This window comes from Dermacentor variabilis, chromosome 2, assembly GCF_050947875.1.
Source record: "Dermacentor variabilis isolate Ectoservices chromosome 2, ASM5094787v1, whole genome shotgun sequence".
Lineage (NCBI taxonomy): Eukaryota > Metazoa > Arthropoda > Arachnida > Ixodida > Ixodidae > Dermacentor > Dermacentor variabilis.
The window spans coordinates 259,448,182-259,466,823 of record NC_134569.1 but is presented as its reverse complement, the minus strand read 5'-3'; the positions used below and the strand labels follow the sequence as shown (position 1 = coordinate 259,466,823).

The 18,642-nt window shown below is 49.6% G+C and overlaps 1 protein-coding gene across 2 annotated transcripts in view; it reads left to right on the top strand.

The window, feature by feature from the left end:
* The window catches only part of LOC142573272 (uncharacterized), a 264,000-nt gene extending 252,508 nt beyond the window's left edge, over positions 1 to 11,492 (top strand). For both annotated transcript variants that reach the window (XM_075682905.1, XM_075682906.1), the window contains exon 4: positions 11,329 to 11,492. In XM_075682905.1, the coding sequence (XP_075539020.1) occupies positions 11,329 to 11,419 (91 nt within the window). In that variant the 3' untranslated portion in view covers positions 11,420 to 11,492. The remainder of the gene's footprint in view (positions 1 to 11,328) is intronic.
* Positions 11,493 to 18,642: the final 7,150 nt, after the last annotated feature.

Below are 18,642 nucleotides of genomic sequence, written 5' to 3'. Positions count from 1 at the left end.
AATGATACGAAACCCACCGAAGACAGTCCACGAGCTTCTTCGCGATGCAACCAGCATAAAAGTCGGGAAAGGCGGAACCGCCAATTCAGCCGGCACAGAATTCCGACAAACTACGCCGAAATTCAATCATTCGGCACCGACCACCTGCGCCAGATCATCAAAGCAGATGTGCGGCAGGAGCTTCAGAAGTTTAGTTTTTTTCCTTCATCACAGCCTCAAGCGGCTTCAATTGCCGACGTCGTACGCGAGGAGATCCGTCACTCGGAGTCGCCTCAGCCTCTGCCGGAAGCGATGACGTACGCCGCCGTAGCCAGTCGTCGCGTTCCTCCTCCGAGCCTACGCCAGGGCGTGGTAACGCCACAGTTACATCGTCCGCCGCTGCAAGTACGCCGGCTATTCAGCCCGTGTAGCATTCCAGGGAATATTGACGCTTGACACGCCTCCGACCACTGTCCGCTCTGCTGTCACTGCGGAGAAGCGGGCCACGTCTATCGCGGATGCCCATACCGCGAGATGGGCCGACAAGGGTTGGCCATCAACTCAACACGTCCACAGTTGGTGAGTGGCCACTTTATAGCACTGACTAGACTGCCGCAACGCAGTGGAGACCCCGACGACCTTCGCAATCGCCGACGCCAGGACGCTACCAGTCGCAACAGCGTCGACCATACAATGACCCAGCCCGAGGCCGGTCCGTAAGCATCTATCCGGAAAACTAAAATCAGGAAGCGATAGAGGTGCGGTTGCTGTACGACGAAATGACGAATATACTTAGCCGCCGAAGACCACGCTTCAAGGGCTGTCTCAATGACGCAGCAACGGCACGCCGCCATCCCGACGGAACCGGGAAGCCAACAATACGCCGATGAAAGAAGACCTGAACACGCTATGTACCACCACAGTTCAATGTGACGCAGCCGTGATGCGACGCCAAGACCTAACTGCAACGCAAGACAAAGAACCAACGACCTCGATGTGCTTCTCGATGGCCACGAATTCACCGCTCTTGTAGACACTGGAGCAGACTATGTCGTCATGAGTGGATTATTCGCCGCGAAGTTGAAGATAGTCAAGACTGCATGGGACGGCCGTCAAATTCAGAAATTTGGAGGATACCTGAAAACACCGACTTGAATCTGCATGGTAAGAGTTACCGTTCATGACCGGAACTACTCTACGATGTTCGTTGTCCTTCAACAGTGCTCGAGAAGCGTAAGTCTTAAGATGGACTTCCCGACCCAAAACGGCGTAATTATCGACCTGAGGTTTCGATTCACTAACGCTTTCCAAAGATAAACCGATACCGTCGGAGCGCTCTCGTAGTCAGCGCACCTTGTGTGTGTTTGAAGATCAAGTGAGCATCCCGCCTCGCTCGAGGATTATCATTTTCGGCGGCACCGAAACACCCGCAGACGTAGAAGGTGTCAACTAGTGCGACCAACGTCTACTGCTTGATCATGAAATTAGCGTCGCGACAGGGATCGCTCAACTGCATGGAGGGAAAGCTAACCTTATGCTTAAGCTTCAGCCAGGAGTTCAAGCATGTCAACAAGGGCACGACGATTGCATACATGGAGGGAATTCTAGACGCCAGCAATACTTTTTTTGCTTTCGAATTCTCTCTCACGTCTACCTCGACGACCATAGTTCCCGAACCAGTCTGCAAAATAAATTCAACTTCCCCATTAGTAAGCAAGAACAGCTTGAAAGTCGTCTCCGACGATACAAAGATTGTTTTTCTACGTCACAGGGGATTAGGCAAACACCAGTTGCAAAGCATCGCGTAGTAACTGAAGAATCCGCTTGACCACTCCACCAGAGCCCTTACGAAGTTTCGACGCGAGAACGAGAAGCTATAAGGCAACAAGTCGACGAGAGGCTGCACGACGACGTTATCCAGCCGTGGAAAAGCCCCTGGACAACTCCTGTGGTTTCTGCTTCGATTATTGCCGCCTGAACAAAATATCAAAGAAGGACGTATATCCCGTCCTACGCACAGACGGCGCATTAGACTGACTCTCCAATGCTAACTACTTTTCGTCAACGAATCTCAAGACAGGTTATTGATAAATTAAAGTTGACGAAAGGGATCGAGTGAAGACCGCGTTTATCACACCAGACGGCCTCTTCGAGTTCATGGTGATGCCATTAGAACTTTTCTCTGCGCCTGCAATGTTCCAGCTTGTGATGGATGCAGTCTTCGTAGCACTGAAGTGGCACACTTGTCTCGTCTACTTGGATGATGTTGTGTAGTCTTTGCCACGGATTTCGAAGGTCACCCTGTGGAGGCTTCAGACAATCCTCGAGGCTATCAAGTCATCTCTGCTCACCTTGAAGCAGGAAAAGTGGTGTTTCGTTTACGAATAACTTCTCTTTCTAGGCCATGCCATCAGCAAGCCTGGAGTCCGTCCCGACCCACAGAAGACAGTTGCCATTCCCGAGTTTCCGCGGCCCATCGACAACAAGGAAGTGCGCAGATCCCTTGGCCAGTGTGCCTATTACAGGCGCTTTGTAAGAGACTTTCCAAGCATTGCGGAACTATTAACTCATCTTACAAAAGCCGACGTGGACTTTAAATGGGCAGCACTACAAGACGACGCATTGGAGGCTCTGAAACGATACGTGCAGTCACCGCCAGTGCTTTCACACTTCGACGAAGGCGCCGAAACGGAAATCCATCCCCACACAAGTAGCACAGGCCTCAGTGCCGCACTAGGTTAAAGAAAGGACGGAGCTGAAAGCGTAATAGTTTACGCTGCTCGGTCATTGTCAAAAGCCGAAGCGAATTATTCCACGACGGACAAACAGTGCCTTGCAATCATTCAGACTAAGGTGAAATTTCGGCCCTACATATACGGCATGCACTTCAAATTTGTAAGTGACCACCACGCCTTGTGTTGGATTGCAAACTTAAATGATCATTTAGGTAGCCTAGCTCGATGGAGTCAGACTCCAGAAATTCGACGTCACCGTGGTGTACAAGTCTGGGAGGAAGCATTCTTACGCCAACTACCTGTCGCGCACTTCTATTGACCTTTCAGCGCAAGGCGAACTAGACAGCGACGCCTTCCCAAGGAACAATAACCGCAGACGACCTCGCCAAGCAGCAGCGAGCAGACACAGAGTTACGAAGCCTTGTAGTGTACGTACAAGGCAAGACCAACGTTGTCCCTAGGGTATTTCGGCGTGGACTGCCTTCGTTTTCATTATACAACGACGTCCTCGTAAAAAAATAGCTTCTCCTCAGTTCGCACAAACTACCATCTCGTTGTGCCCACAGCACTCGGGCCAGAACACCTGCACGCCATGCAGGACGATCAGACAGCCGGACACCTCGGATTTTCCCGTACGCCATCGAGAAAACAAGAGAAGTACTATTGGCCGCGCGTGACAACCGATGTTGCGCATTACGTAAGGACATGCCGGAACTGCCAGTGACCCAAAATACAACCGATAAGGTCTGCAGGATTACTACAGGCGAACGAGCTTCCTTACCGACTATTTCATCAAATAGGAATGGATTTGTTAGAACCCCTTCTTTTCTTTTACATTTTACTTTGGTCGGCGGAGTACCTCGGGCTTTTGTCTACCTTTTCACAACCCCTTCCGACGTCAACATCCAGAAATAAGTGGATCGTCATGGCGACGAACTACGTCATCCGCTTCGCTGAAACGAAAGCTCTGCACAGCAGAAGCACAGCAGAAGTGGCGAAATATTTCGTCGAGAACATCCTACTGCGACATGGTGTCCCAAAAATCCCTAACACCAACAGAGCAATGACCTTTACACCAGAGCTCACCCAAGCTATTCTACAGTGCAGCAAGAGAAGCCATATAGTCATATAATAAACGTAAAGGGTGGACACTCCCGTAGGCGCCTGCGGCCGACTTTGGCTCTCAGCTCACGTAGCAGAATCGGCGAAACGCATCAGCCCCCAAGATGGTCGCCACACACCGGCGAATCTCGAAGGCCATGATTTCAGTTTCATTTCTTTTGTTGTTTTTTGTGACCTATACCTTTGCTTTATTCGAGTGGTTTGATACAGGTGCTTGTGCCGCTGTTTATATGTTGTCACGACGAGCGCGCGAAGGCGTTTCATTTTATGTTAGTTTTATTTAAATTTATACTTGCTGCTTCAAGCTGTAATTTAGCGAAAAAATGATGCCAACTGTTGAGGAAGTAGAACTTTATCGCTTGTGGAAATTGTACGTCTAGTAACTCACGCCAAAAGAAAGGGGTATCGTAAATAAATGCGTCATGCTCCTTAAATATAAATCAACTTGCTGCAGAGCCAAGAAAACGAAAATGGCAGACAGCCGTTTATTGCAGCAAGATTGTAAGAGGCAGATACATGAAAACGGGAAGAAACTGCGAAATTTAAGTAATACGGGTGTCACACGGCGCACTTTTAATCGCGGTCAACCCGGTCTGATTTGAATTGCTCTGTCACGATTGGTTGTTTTGTGCAAGCTGGACGAGGGAGACAGTCGTAGTAGAGAATTTAGATCCGGATCTGGCTTGATCGCGATCGAAAGTGCTCGTGTGACATCGGTATAATGGAGAAGAGTCCAAAATTGATGGCGTGGTGGCAATAACTTAACACAAGCAAAACACATACAAGACGTGCTGCAACTATCTAATGCAGAAAAGCTAACAAAAAGATCTGGGCAGACACGCCAGCAGTTAATTTGCTCACAATAGGATTGTTTTAGAAGGAAGAAATTTTACGCTTTTTCTTGTACTTCTGCGAATGAGGGTGAATTAAGGTAGCAAAGTTATGTGAATGGTTGCGTGCCAAAATAAAATGGCCACAAAATAGCTCGGCACGCACCAAGATCCTCATCTCGAATGTGTAAGCCAGTGCGTCCGTCATTGAACGGCTGCAGTTAAGCACTTTGCATTCTTCACCTGCTGTATTCGAAGCCTTCCAATCGTCTTCTGATACTTGAATATGCATGATGTCCTTCGGCTGTAGAATGTATTCTGAGGAAATAGTGGAGATTCCTTCAATATACGTAGAATGACAGGCAGAAGGTAAGCGATACTGGAGGCTTCAAAGCGATTGAATGTACACTTGAAGGGGTGTACGATAGCGCGATTAAAAGACGGGACAAAAGAAGACACACAGGGATACACACAGGGCTGTGTGTGTCCCTGTGAGTGTTCTTTTGTCCCATCTTTTAATTGCGCTACCGTACACCCCTTCAAGATGCATTACCAACACGCCCACATTGCAACCCTCGTAAATGTACACGCTACGTTCCTTCGTATAAGCAATACTGGGGGAGCCTTCAAAGCTCTAGAATGAAGATACTGCGTTCGTCCGTGTAATGGATATTTTTCTGATATAAGGTCAAGGAGGCACTGTTATAAATGCTAAGAAATAAGAAACTTTCTACGGTAAGGATTCTATACACAAATAAAACATGAAAACACGTATCTTCAGCCCAATGCAAAACAGCTAACAACGCTCGAGCGCAGATAGCCTGCTACAGATGTTGAGAAAGAACGCATTATTCCAGTACTGCGAATATTGTAGGTGTACCGCTTTAGAAATAGCTACATTTCTTTTGCAAAAGTAGAGCACCGTACTTTTTCAGAAGCCGCTGCGCGTAGCATAAATCTCTCTGCACCGAACGGCATTTGTTCATAGGCCACATTTCTTAACGAACCATTTCACGTTGTTTTCTAACTTCGCCATTGTATCGAACGTCCCTCGCACCTCGAACGCTGCCGCGTCGTTGTCGTCGCTCGCGTCCCCGCTCATTGCTTCGCATAAAGAAAACGTGCGAAATGAAATTCGGCGTAGAAAATGGGTAGCAGCTGTTTATGGCTTCAAGGCGGCCGTCACTCGTTAATGCGGCTAACAGTGACACAACAAAATACGAAGAGAATAAGTCTTTTACAACGCAGAAGTACTTCCTGTGGCCTTACTATGAAACGGCGACGAAGCAGTAATGCCGGACGCTGGCAGAAGAGCCCAACGACGACCCTCAGGCGCATTTTACAAACAGAGCTCGGCGACGGGGCCTGACTAGGCTACGCAAGTGTTGGGTCGAGCCGCCTGCCAAGCTGCTAGCCGTAGCCGCAGCCACAGCCACATTTTTCTTGATGTGCTCTGCCACCTAGAGGAATCGGCAAAGCTCCATAGCTCGGCCGCGAAACGGTTCGAGTGTCCACTCTTGTCATTTACTATGTTACTTTATGGAGAAGCCAGAGGAGGACAACTGCCTACCACCCTCCGACGAATGGTCTCACGCTCTAAAAACCTTTGGAGCGTACATTTGCTACGCAACAATATTCGTCATCTGTCTTGCCCGCATTTCAATTATTTAACGCTGCGAGCCCGGTACTCCCAAGTCACGAACGGCATGCGTGTTTTAAGCATCAGAGAATATTCTCGACAGGAATGTAACGAGCGCAACGTTTTTAAAAATGGGAAACGCATGCAAGATTGATGATGATTACTGTGGTGTGGCACGTATGCACCCCAATGGGTGCAACTGTTTTTAGAGTGTGGCTGAAGAAGACTCTCGCCGGCATGCTAGCAATGCACGTCAACGTCGCGCACAAGACGTGGGAGGCCGTCCTGCTTTACGTACCCTTCGCTTATAACACGGCAGTGTAAGAAACAAGGCAGATCTCTCCGTTTAAGTTAGCTTACGCCAGAAACCCGACGGCTCGCGACGCCATGCTGCCGCACGTCTCTGACTAAGAGGATCTAGACGTCGCCTCCTATCTCCAGCCCACCAAAGAAGCCTGACGGCTTGCCCACCTGCGCATCAAGAACCAGCAGAAGACCGACAGCCGGCTCTACAACCGTCGACGACCCTACGTCGAGTACCAGCCCGGTGACCGTGTTCAGGTATTGACTTCGATACGCGGATAAGATCTCCGCGAGAGACTGTCAATGCGCTTTTCGCACCTCACAAGATCACCCGACGTATTGGCGCATGGGACTATAAGGTCGTGCCAGACGGCCTTTCATAATCACAGCGCTGTGGCGCACGACCTGAAGTCGTGCACGTGGTGCGTTTTAAGCCTTTCTACGCCCGCTGACGAACTTAGGAATTTCGTTTCTCTGTTGCATTGTTGCTGCTACTGTTGCTGTTCTTTCTGTATTATGCGTGGTTTTATTTCCACTTTCGTATCTTTTTGTAGCATCGAGACGATGCTTTTAAAGAGGGGGCATTGACACGTGTACTTATTTATCCTTCTCTCGGGAACTGCATTTCACCCACTAACAACGTCCTCGCTCCGCGCAAGACGCACCTGTATGATTGGAACTTGCTAGAATATTATCGACGATTCTATGTATTGCCTGTTGTCACCGAAGCTTGTGCAATCTCATTGTATGGGCGATGCCAATTGTGTAGTACTTTCAAGAAGACGCGCAGGAACCAGCCATTACTCCGAAACCTTCGATGACTCATGTATAAAAGCCGACGCGCTTGACCGGCAGATTTCGGCGATCGCTGACTGTGTTCGCCGCTATCCTTGTGCTTTGAGTGTAGCCTATTTTTGTGGGCACAGGTTCGCCCAACAAAACTTAGTTTCGTCATTTACAGTTTTGCCGCTCTGTTCTTTACCGTCACCACTACGTGGCAATACCCATCCCCAGCAGTGAATGTCTATAGAATATCCATAGGGCAGCATTATCTTATTGTGGTTCGATTCTGCACAGTCACTACAACGTGAAAATGTGTTGAAGTTTGGAACTCTCGTACTTACGGAAACGCATATCACATGGTAAGCACTGGTATAATGTGCACGCTTGCGCAGAGCAATCACGAAGAGATGGGCTTCACGCATCGAACAGCGTTTTTTCTTCGTGTAGCCTTTCGCATGTATGAGAAGGCGACAACGTCCATGCATGTATAACCTTAACGCTTCCTTATTCCTTGAAGGAATGGGCACCAAGGAAAGGAAATTGCAGTCGAAGATGACAGAGGAGTGCTGTTAGCTATACAAGAGTACTTAGCTTATGAACACCTGCCGGGATTGTTCCACCCAAAGGCAGCAGCTGTGCTCTCATGGGATTATTAAATTTGTATGCGTCGGAGGGCTGACTTCGAGATCCATTTGCCCTGTATTAGACATATCGACAGCGCACTGATTCTTGCCTTAGTTTTTCTTTACGGGTTTTAAGGGTATTTTCCGCATATATTTAACCCTTTATTTTTTTTTAATTATGGGGTTTTACGTGCCACAACCACCTTCTGATTATGAGGCACGCCGTAGTGGAGGACTCCGGAAATTTCGACCACCTGGGGTTCTTTAACGTGCACCTAAATCTAAGTACACGGGTGTTTTCACATTTCACCCCCATCGAAATGGGGCCGCCGTGGCCGCAATTCGATCCCGCGACCTCGTGCTCAGCAGCCCAACACCATAGCCACTGATCAACCAGGGCGGGTAATAGATTTCATTTGCTAGCCATACGTCGTTTCGCCTGCTTTCTGCCACGTCCGTTGGCTTTAGGCTACTGTATTCCGCCGCTTTGTCATGGAAGCAATGGTCTGTGTTTTGGTATGGGGGCTACCGTGAAAGAAGGGTCGCAGGGGCAGCGTGTTAGGTACAGTGATGAGTCCGTTTTCGTAATCTCACAGAATGCGGTTGCGTGCCATGACCACAAGTTTTCGTGGAGCCATTAACGCGACAATTGGCACACATATAGTTGACTCTCTTTATTGTGCAGGACACCATACCGTATGCGCACGGGGCACCACGTGTGGGAAGCCTCAGTGCAAAAATGTCACCGACAATTATGATACTCCGTGATGCAAAATTTCAGGCCAGCTGTTTGGGTGGTTTGATTTTCCGGTATATACCGCGAAGAATGCGGCAGGGCCTTCTTGTCGGCGGCCATGACCTCCGGCGGCACTCCCTCCTGGCTGTTCTCGGCGGTGCCGCTTATCTACGGTTCGGGGGAGCGAACCTGTGGATTCTGGTACGGCAAAGCCTATGCTCGGGCAGCTCGTCTAGCAACGGTGATAAACGAAGCACTTCCACCGGTGGTGTCGCTCATTGTGAGCAATGTGTTGTGCAGCACATTGCATTGATGCGTGGGCGCGTTTCACTGCAGTCACCGCGGACACACCTCCGAGTTTGCACCGCTTCATTTACCGTTATGGTATGGGCAGACACACTCAACGCCCACCTTACCGATCATGCAATCGGCGACCAAATGACAGCGTGCTACTCTGGCGCCACCTCACAGCCGCCGCAGACAAACTTCCACTCTTGCAGCGCTGTGTTTCCTCGGTCGCTACTGTCATCTTCCATTTTCCTGCGCATGCTTCCGCTGTACCTTCCTCCGCTTTCTTCCTCTCCCTCTCTTCACTGTCATTCCACTTCTGCTGCACTCCTCGTTCTTTCATTCTCCTTCGTGCCAACCGGTCGCTCGGTTATGCCGACGGTGACGCCGCTCAACGCACTGAGAGCTGCGCTATAAGCTCCAATAATTACCATGTATGTAAACACTCCGAACAAAGGCTGCGCATTCCTCCCACGACGTAAGCGTTCGTCAAGTCACAACAGAAAAAGAAACACTGCAAAATAAAAGGCATGACATGACGCTAGCACCTCGATATTTTCATATTTCAGTTTTACATTCAAAGCACGTGGTAAAGAAATATTTCAAATGTCGGTACGCCCTTCCGTCTGAATGTGCAGACCGCTAGCTCGATGCTATGTCCGTGGAGCTCGTTGCACTGAGGCGCTAGTGCTTTTCTTTACGTGTTTGTTCATGTCACTCGCATTGGTCAAGAGTTGCTGCGCGCTTACAGGTCACAGTCGGGGACGACCCTGTAAAGTCAGGCTTCGGCTGATGAGAGACTCCCTTTGTGTTCTGGTCGACATATATCACCAGCTTTCACTGTGCTGCTGTTTGCCTACATTGCTTTTAGTAGAATCATTCGATACCGAAGAATCTCGGTAAATGCAGACCGCGTAAACGGAATTTTCACTTAGACGGAACAACTCCCTCATATTTAGTTGTTTTTGCTTTAAGGTAATGCGAAAATTCGGCAGAGGAACATAAGACTGATTACGTGAGGAAATGCTAAAGAATTATACCGTAGGCAGACCTAGGAACGTGATGAACGCGCTCATTTTATACACTCATGACGTGGCACCACCTGCCCCCCATTGGCTTGCCGTCACGTGTCCAATGGCGCACGAACTGGGCCGCACCTTTATTCAGCCAGATGGCTGTGACGTGACGTATGCAGTGCACTAGGTCAGTCAGCTGTAATCGTGGAGCCGCCGGGGAAGCGCGCTCGCCTCGCAATCCGGAGATTCGATTCCCACCGAGGCCGAAATGTGCCAGAATTTCTTTTCAAAGGCGATAATTTACTTCGGTTGCGGGAACCTCTCTGAAATATTTGGCGTCAGTCCTAGCATTTTTGATGTGTTCTTGCTCTTTGCGCCATCGGCTATTTTTGGTAACATCCTTCCGTCACGCCAACGCCGACGGATTGTCGAGTAACATGACCTATAATGCTTTCGCGTTAAAGAAGTTCGTTAAGCGAAAGTATATTTCTTCACACGCCGCCAAGGTGGTTTTGTTGTTGCCGTGGTTAGTGGGGCTCTGTCGTGGCATGTGGTGGTTTGTCGGCAATATCGCTGAGCTGTTGGGTAGCGTTTCCGATGGCGACACAGAAACACCACCAGAATGCACTCACGCAGCAGAAAAAAAAATCGCAGTTACCAATGACTTGGAGTGATCGACAACTTTGATAACTTCACTAACTAGATTTTTTCTGTGTTGACGAGACGGCTTTCTTTCCTCTTTATAACTATGTTTTGTGCTGCTAGCTTTGGTCTGCGGTTACGTGCAAGTAAAATGTGAGACGCTTTATAATCGGATTTGCTACACTTATCTGCTGTTGGCAATGAAGCGTCTACCCCTTTCAAAAAGCGTGTTTTGTACCGTTGAGCTCGATCTCTCAAAAGTCCTGATAAACGGAACTTGTTTACCTAGTTCCCTGAGATATTGTTTAAGGAGAGACCACTTCAGATAATGCTTTCAGCGTCCACGTCCGGAGGCATTACCAAGTTTCTTTGCCGTTCTTTTTTTCCAGCCGGTGACATTGCGACAAGCAAAACAGGTGCTGTGTTGTTACTGATAATGGATGATACTACTCGTATTTCTGGTTGCGTTTCTGCGCTAGGTTCGTCACTTTACGGAAACTATAGAGACTCGTATTTAGGCGATTGCCTTGCAACAAGCTTCATTTCTTGCCGGACGCATTTCTCATTCTGTCTCAAGCCATTTTTTTTTTCTTTATGGACGTGCACAGTGATGTGTATTTCCTTGTCGGCAGAACCGTGGACCGTTCCCTGGTGGAAGCGGCACTGCATGGCGTGAGCCAGAGCGACTGCGACATGGCCTACCCCGACTGCCAGCTGGCCTGACGGATCTACGTACGCTGTAGTTATGGCCTCACGTTAACCTTTGTTGTTGAAAAATAAACGCTGGTCCGTTGTCCCTGTTTTTGATGCTGCAGCATTGTGGGCGGACAGCCTTAAAATGGGCCCATGAAGCTATTTTAGTGTGCCTAATAAGAAGCATAGAGGGTATATCTCTTGGAATGTTTTCTCACAAGAATCTTACAGAAGTGAGCTTCATTAAAAGGGCTACAAGGGGATTTGACGTTACCCTGTACTGTTATTCCGTGCAGTTATGAGTACGTCCCCCCTCCTTGGGAACAACTTCAGAACAATACCTGTATATTGGCGCAAATGCTTCCTACTTTCGGTACGTTTAAGCAACGTATGTTCAATGTATTTTTACGGACCGGTTTCTCTCATCGTGATAATAGTGGAAATGTAGTTCCTTGCAGAGTTGGCATTTTATACCATATGCAGTTACTGCACCTTCCTCCCTGCGCCCACACTTAACTTCAAAATACCTGTACTCGAGTCATTTCTGCTGCAGCAGAAAGCAGCGCCGAACCGCAGTGGTTCATCATCCGCCTCGTATGCCTGGCCTGGTGCTCGGCTTCTGGGAGTTCACATCACGAAAGAGGGCCCAATGGAGATTTCATAGTTGTCCCTAGGTGCCTCTTGTCCAGCCAAAAATGGCCTTGTTGAAGAGCATGCGCCGCGTCTGTGCTGCCGCCGTAAACCTACCAGCAAAAGAGGTACAAGCGTGTTCCCGGCCTGTTGTTCGGCCATTATGAGATCTCAACGCTTGGAAAGGGTTGTTTGGCCCCAACCGGGAGGCGTTTCCGCCTCAATAGGTGCATCAGGGATACCACATGGTATATTGCCGCTATGAGAGAGGTCTGAACCTCTTTCTTTGTACTCACGAGGGCTTCAAGGGAAATTTAGTGCGCAGGCTTCTTTCCGAAGCGTATCACTTCTGAAGAAAGCTGTACATCAGGCCGAGGTACATTTGCACCCTTTTGAACCAGTGGGTGCCTGGCGGCGGGGGGAATAGAACCCAAAACTTGCGACAGCTGAGGCGGGCGGTCTACAACCAAGCCACGGCTGCGGTTCAGAGCAAAGAGAAAGGGAAATCCAGTGGATCACTTTTTAGCCATGATTCGTCAAAATAAACGAAACTCACTCACACTCACTCACAGATTATATTGTTTGCTTTGATTCATAATGGCAACAGCGCGAACATAAACGACGACGAAGCGAAAGGACAGAGGAAGAGCGCTGCCTGTGCCGTTTCACTCCGTCGTCGTTTTTTTCCGCGCTGTTACTATTATGAGTGCATACCAACTCACCCAACTTCCCACTTTAATTCTTGGCGTAGAACTCACTCGGTCTCACACTCACCACAATTCTTCGCACCCGGGCCTCACCCGCAATTAAACTCATCAAAATCCTACTCAACCGGGCTCACGCTGACTAAGACTCGCCAAAATTCTGCTAAGCCGGTCTCACTCCGACCGAGACTCACCAAAATTCTACTCAGCTGCGCTCATCCGGTCTAAGAGTCATCGAAATTCTACTCAGCCGGGCTCGTCTGGTCTAATACTCACCCAAAATTCTACTCAACCGGGCTCACTTGGATTAAGACCCACAAAACTACTGCTCAGCCAGGCTCATTCCGACCAAGACTCACCAAAATTCTACTCAGCCGGGCTCCATCCGGCCTAAGAGTCATCGAAATTCTACTCAGCCAAGCTCACGAGGACTAAGGCTCACCACAAATATGCCAGCAGCCAGGCCTCATTCTCCAGACCAAGACTCACCAAACGTCTCAGACGGGATCACTCGGACTAAGACTCGCCAAATTCGACTCAGCCGAGCTCACTCGGATTGACTCACCAGAATCAGACTTTGGCTGGCCCACTTGGCCTACAGTCTATCAGTCACTCACGTTGTCTCGTGAATTGAAAACATCACATATTAAAGACCTCCATACGGTAATAGTATATAGCAGATGCATAGAGATTACAAACGCTAAACATTTAAGAAAACGCATGCACAAGCGCTTTAAATTTAACATACAAGAAAGTTCCTTATTTCCAGCGCATCACAATGTCTTGTAAGAAAAAGAAGTACGATGGACGTTCCGAAAGTAAGTTTCGCCATTTATTTTCACACAAAAACTTTATTGCCAAAACAAAATACGCCACGGCATCATGAACTATACACTTTGCACTATTTTTCCACATGGTCGCCATCGGCCAATACATTTTTCGTAGCGTGAAATCAGTTTAGAGAAACCACTCTGGTAAAACTCGATGCCCTGCGATGCAAGCAATCGTCATACAGCCTGCTCCACCTCAGTACGGTTTCGCAAGTGACGTTCCGAAAGTGCGGCTTTCAATGCAGGGAACAAGTGCCCATTTATACTGGATAACAGCCCACACTACCATTGGGGACCACGTTGTCAGTACACGTCTGTCTGCCATTGTGATGTGTACTCGAAAAACCTGAAGCCCACCGGCCTGCTGCTTTTTTCTCTTTTTCGAAGCTCTGCGCATGCGTCATTCCTCCTCCGCTGACGCTACTTCCGTCGTTGAACCAGAACCCGGCGTGGATTCTTATGGCGATTGTTTGTTTTACCTCGTGTACCATCTTCTCTTTCAAAGAAATGATGAAACTTACGTTCGGAACGTCCCTCGTATGACGCGCGATTTTGGGAGTGCTGGAAGTATTTCGTTTCAATATGAAGTCTGCTAATGTAACGAAGAAGAGTAGCCTGCCTGCGCCACAGCGCCATGGCTACCGGTATGAGATCGTGGTTGCTGTCCTTGGCCGAGCGCTTGTGACTGCTACCCATTCGCCTGCGCCCGTTGCTAATAAATCTCTTAGCAAGTGGTGGACGTGCTGGGTTTCGACCACCCTGGAATTTCGGAGTCGCACTCTACCCCCATCATGCCGGACGACCAATGCACTCCTCCACCTCCTCCAACGGCACCGGTTACCTTGGTTTGTGCCGGTGCCTTGCGTCAGCGAGATCCCCCTATCTTCTCCTGCGCAGATGACAAAGACGTTAAACATTGGATCTCCTCTTATGAGCGAGTGAGCACCCATAACCAGTGGGATAATGTTACCAAGTTGAGAAACGTCGCATTCTATCTTATGGACGTTGCGAAACTATGGTTTCTAAACCATGAAGCCGACCTCGCTTCGTGCTTGGTCTTCAAGACCAGCTTTACCCATGTTTTCGGTCGGCCAGCAGCACGAAAGCTTCGTGCAGAGCAGCGTTTGCGCACTCGATCCCAAGAGGCCGGAGATAACTTCACGAGCTACATTGAGGACATTGTTGACATTTGCAAACGGGTCAACGCGTCGATGTCAGAGGAGGAGAAGATGAAACATATAATGAAGGGTATTGAGGACTGCGCGTTTCAGATGTTATTATCGAGGAGTCCTCACACTGTCGCTGAAGTGATAGAATTGTGACGGATATACGACGAGTTGCGCAGGCAACGGCTTCACACCCGACGTCCCACACCACCCGCCGACTCTCTGTCAAGCCTTGGAGTCGACGACAACCATGCTTCTCAGTTCATAAAAAAATTCAGGAATTCGTTCACGCAGTGGTCGCCCGCCAGCTCTCTTTGATATCTTCTGTCCCGGAACCACCACAGGCTTTGCCTCCTACGATCCGCGACTTTGTTCAAGAGCAAGTATCTCAAGCCGTTCCTCCAGCCGCTGAGCAGACAGTGTCACTGCACCTCTCAATTACGCTGAAGCAGTTTCCCGATCTCGCCCACAAACGCTCTTGCCGCCGGCTGTGCATCGACCGCCTACATTTTTGCTGCCATCTATGCCGCTTCACGACCGACAGCATTTTCCTCCTATGCCGCTACACGACCGACAGCATTGTCCGACTTCTCAACCACGACTCGGACCTTACCCACACCAGTGGCGCACCTTCGATGACGGCCCAATATTTTTTGCTTGTGGTGGGGATGGTCACGTGGTGCGCCATTGTCGTCGTTGCATGCTTCCTCTTCGCAACATCCGGCGAGCGCCACCTTTCCCTGCTCCATTTTCCTCTTCGCCTTCCAGCCTTCCTGCCTCTTCCTTTTCCCCTGACCGCCCAACCGCGTCGGCCCGCCCCTCACCCTCGTCTACCCTCATCTCCCCGTCATCGCTCGCTTTCTCCGATGCGGCGCCGTCCCGTATCCATTGAGCAGGAAAACTGATGGCTGCAGTTCCCGAGGCACGAACTGCACCGACGTCGCAATGCCCTAAGTCCTCGTCCCTCTCCAGCCAACATAATTGAAGTGTCTGTGGAAGGAATCGCCGCCCTGGCACTTGTAGATGCAGGAGCCGCCGTATCCGTAATAACCGCCGAACTCTGCCGCACACTACGAAAGGTTTTGGCGCCTTTCTCCAACGTCTCCCTTCGAACCGCGAACGTTAAAAATGATACGCCTCTCCCTGTCTGTACTACTAGCGTCTTGATTAAAGGACTACTGTATGCCATCGAATTCGTTGGGCTGCCCTCGTGTTCCAATGACATCACATTAGACTGGGACTTGCTCGCAAACAATAACGCCGTTATTGACTGTTGTCACGCGGAACACAAACTTTGTGCGCTTCCCGACCTTGAGACTATCGAAAACGGCCCTTCTAATGCTAAACTGTTTGTGTCCGAATACAATGCCGTCTCTCCACGCTCTTCCCTGCTTGCGCCTGTGTCATGCGCCGTATTTCTTATGGTACAGTTTCCTTTACGCACTCTGAGGTGTTCATTCGCCGCCGATGTTCTCCGCTGCCCTTTGCTCTCCTTACTCTTCGCAGTGGCATCACGAAAATGGTCGTCGACAATCTCACGGCCTGCCCTTTACCTTTATTTCATGGTGAATGCCTAGGCCTCGTTCAACCGGTCGACACCTTTTGCATCTTTGACGCTCCTGCCTTTTCTGCTTCTGCGGACCTTGGCGCACTTGTGACCCTGCGGTTGATTAGTCACTCCTCGACGCTTTCTACTGCTCCATCGACGATAGAACGTCACCTTCAGAACGAAGCCAGCTTTTCGCTCTCCTGCAGAAGTTCCGCGCTTCTTTGGACAGCCATGCTTCCGGTTTGGGCCGCACATCAACCGTTTTTCACCAGATAGATACCGGCAGTCAAGCACCTTTACGGCAACGCCCTTACCGAGTATCCGCCTCTGAGCGCCTTATCATTGACCACCAGGTTGCTCACATACTCAAGCGTGGCCTTGTGCAGCCTTCCAACAGTCCCTGGGCATGACCGGTCGTTGTCGTTAAGAAAAATGATGGCTCTATTCGATTCTGCGTCGACTATCGACGTCTGAACAAGATAACGCGCAAGGACATTTACCCGTTACCGCGCATCGACGACGCTGTCGACTGTTTGCAGGAAGCGGAATTTTTTTCTTCGCTGGATTTACGTTCCGGATACTGGCAAGTCCCTTTCGAACCATCTGATCGACCTAAAACAGCATTTGTAACACTCGACGGATTATACGAATTCATCGTAATGCCTTTCGCCTTGTCCGTCCATCATTCTGACCGTCCATCATTCTATCAGCTACTTTCGCGAGAATGATGGACAATATTTTACGCGGCCTCAAATGGAACACCTGTCTATGCTACCTGGATGAGGTAGTTGTCTTCTCCGCTGGTTTCCAAACACATCGAAGCCGCCTCGAGCACGTTCTGAAATGCCTTACTAACGCGGGACTTGAACTCAACTTTAAAAAATTTTTCGTTTCGGTTCCCGAAAGCTCACTATTCTTAGCTATTTTATATTATGAGACGGCGTCCTTCCGGATCCAGCCAAGCTCCGTGCTGTCACCGACTTTCCACAACCAAAGAAGTTAAAGGAGCTTCAAAGTCTCCTTGGTTTATGCTCGTATTTCTGACGTTTCATTCCAAATTTCACTTCCATAAGTGCACACCTGACAGTTTCTCTAAGTGGCGACAAAGAACGTCCCGCTTGGTCACCCTCCTGTGATGACGCCTTCACGAAATTACGCCACCTGCTAACCTCGCCACGTCTCCTCCGCTACTTCGATCCTGCAGCCTCCACAGAGGTCCACACCGATGCCAGCGGCGTCGGACTCCGTGCCGTACTCGCGCAACGAAAGGCGTGGTTTGATGAATATGGCGTTGCCTACGTGAGCCGAACTCTAACAAAGGCCGAGGCTAATTACTCTGTTACAGAGAAAGAGTGTGTAGTCATTATTTGGGCCCTTGGAAAATTTCTTCTTTATTTTTATGGTCACCCTTTCGATGTCGTCACTGAACATCACTCCCTTTGTTGGCTGTCTACCCTTAAGGACCCATCTGACCGACTTGCTCGCTGGGCCCTTAAGCTGCAGGAATACGACATCCGCGTTCTCTATCGTTCCGGCCGCTTTCTCGCCCACCGGTCTCCGCTAAGTGCGCTTGCCTATCCGCCCTTGAGCCCACACTTACATCTCATGCACTGCGAAACATGCCGTCGGAGCAGGGCAAGGATCCCTGGATCAGTGCTCTCATCAGCATCCTTTTTGGTCCATCCACGTCTTCACCATTTCGCGCTCGTCGCCGCCAGGCTACACACTTCTGTATTCGCGACGGCCCTCTTTGTCGTCGTAATTACTTCTGTGACGGTCGCAAGTGGCTTCTTGTGATACCCCACCATCTCCGTGACCTTGTCTGCGACGCTTTCCATGCAGACCCTGAATGCGCGCATGTCGGCCTCTTCAAGATCTGTGCTCGACTACGCATCCGATTTTATTGGCGTGGCACGTAAAACTACGTCCGAAAATTCATTCGCTCCTGTGGTCAGTGCCAACGCCGAAAATTAATTCCCGGACAAGTCTACCCGTCACAACCTCTTCCCTGCCCTAGTCGGCACTTTGATCGTGTTGGTGTAGACATATACGGACTGCTACCCTTCACTCCAGCAGGCAACCGCTAGATTATTGTTGCAGTGGATCACTTGACCCACTATGCTAAAACAGCCGATCTGCCGACTGCCACCTCCCGCGACGTGGCATCATTTCTGTTACGACATTTCGTTCTTCGCCACGGTGCTCCTCGCGAACTTCTGAGCGATAGAGGCCGCGCCTTTCTTTCCGACGCTTTGAAGGCACTACTCCACGAATGCCGAGTCGTCCACCGCACCAGTACAGCATACCATCCGCAGAATAACGGCATGACCGAGCGCCTCAACCATACTCTTGGCGATATGCTCTCGGTGTACGT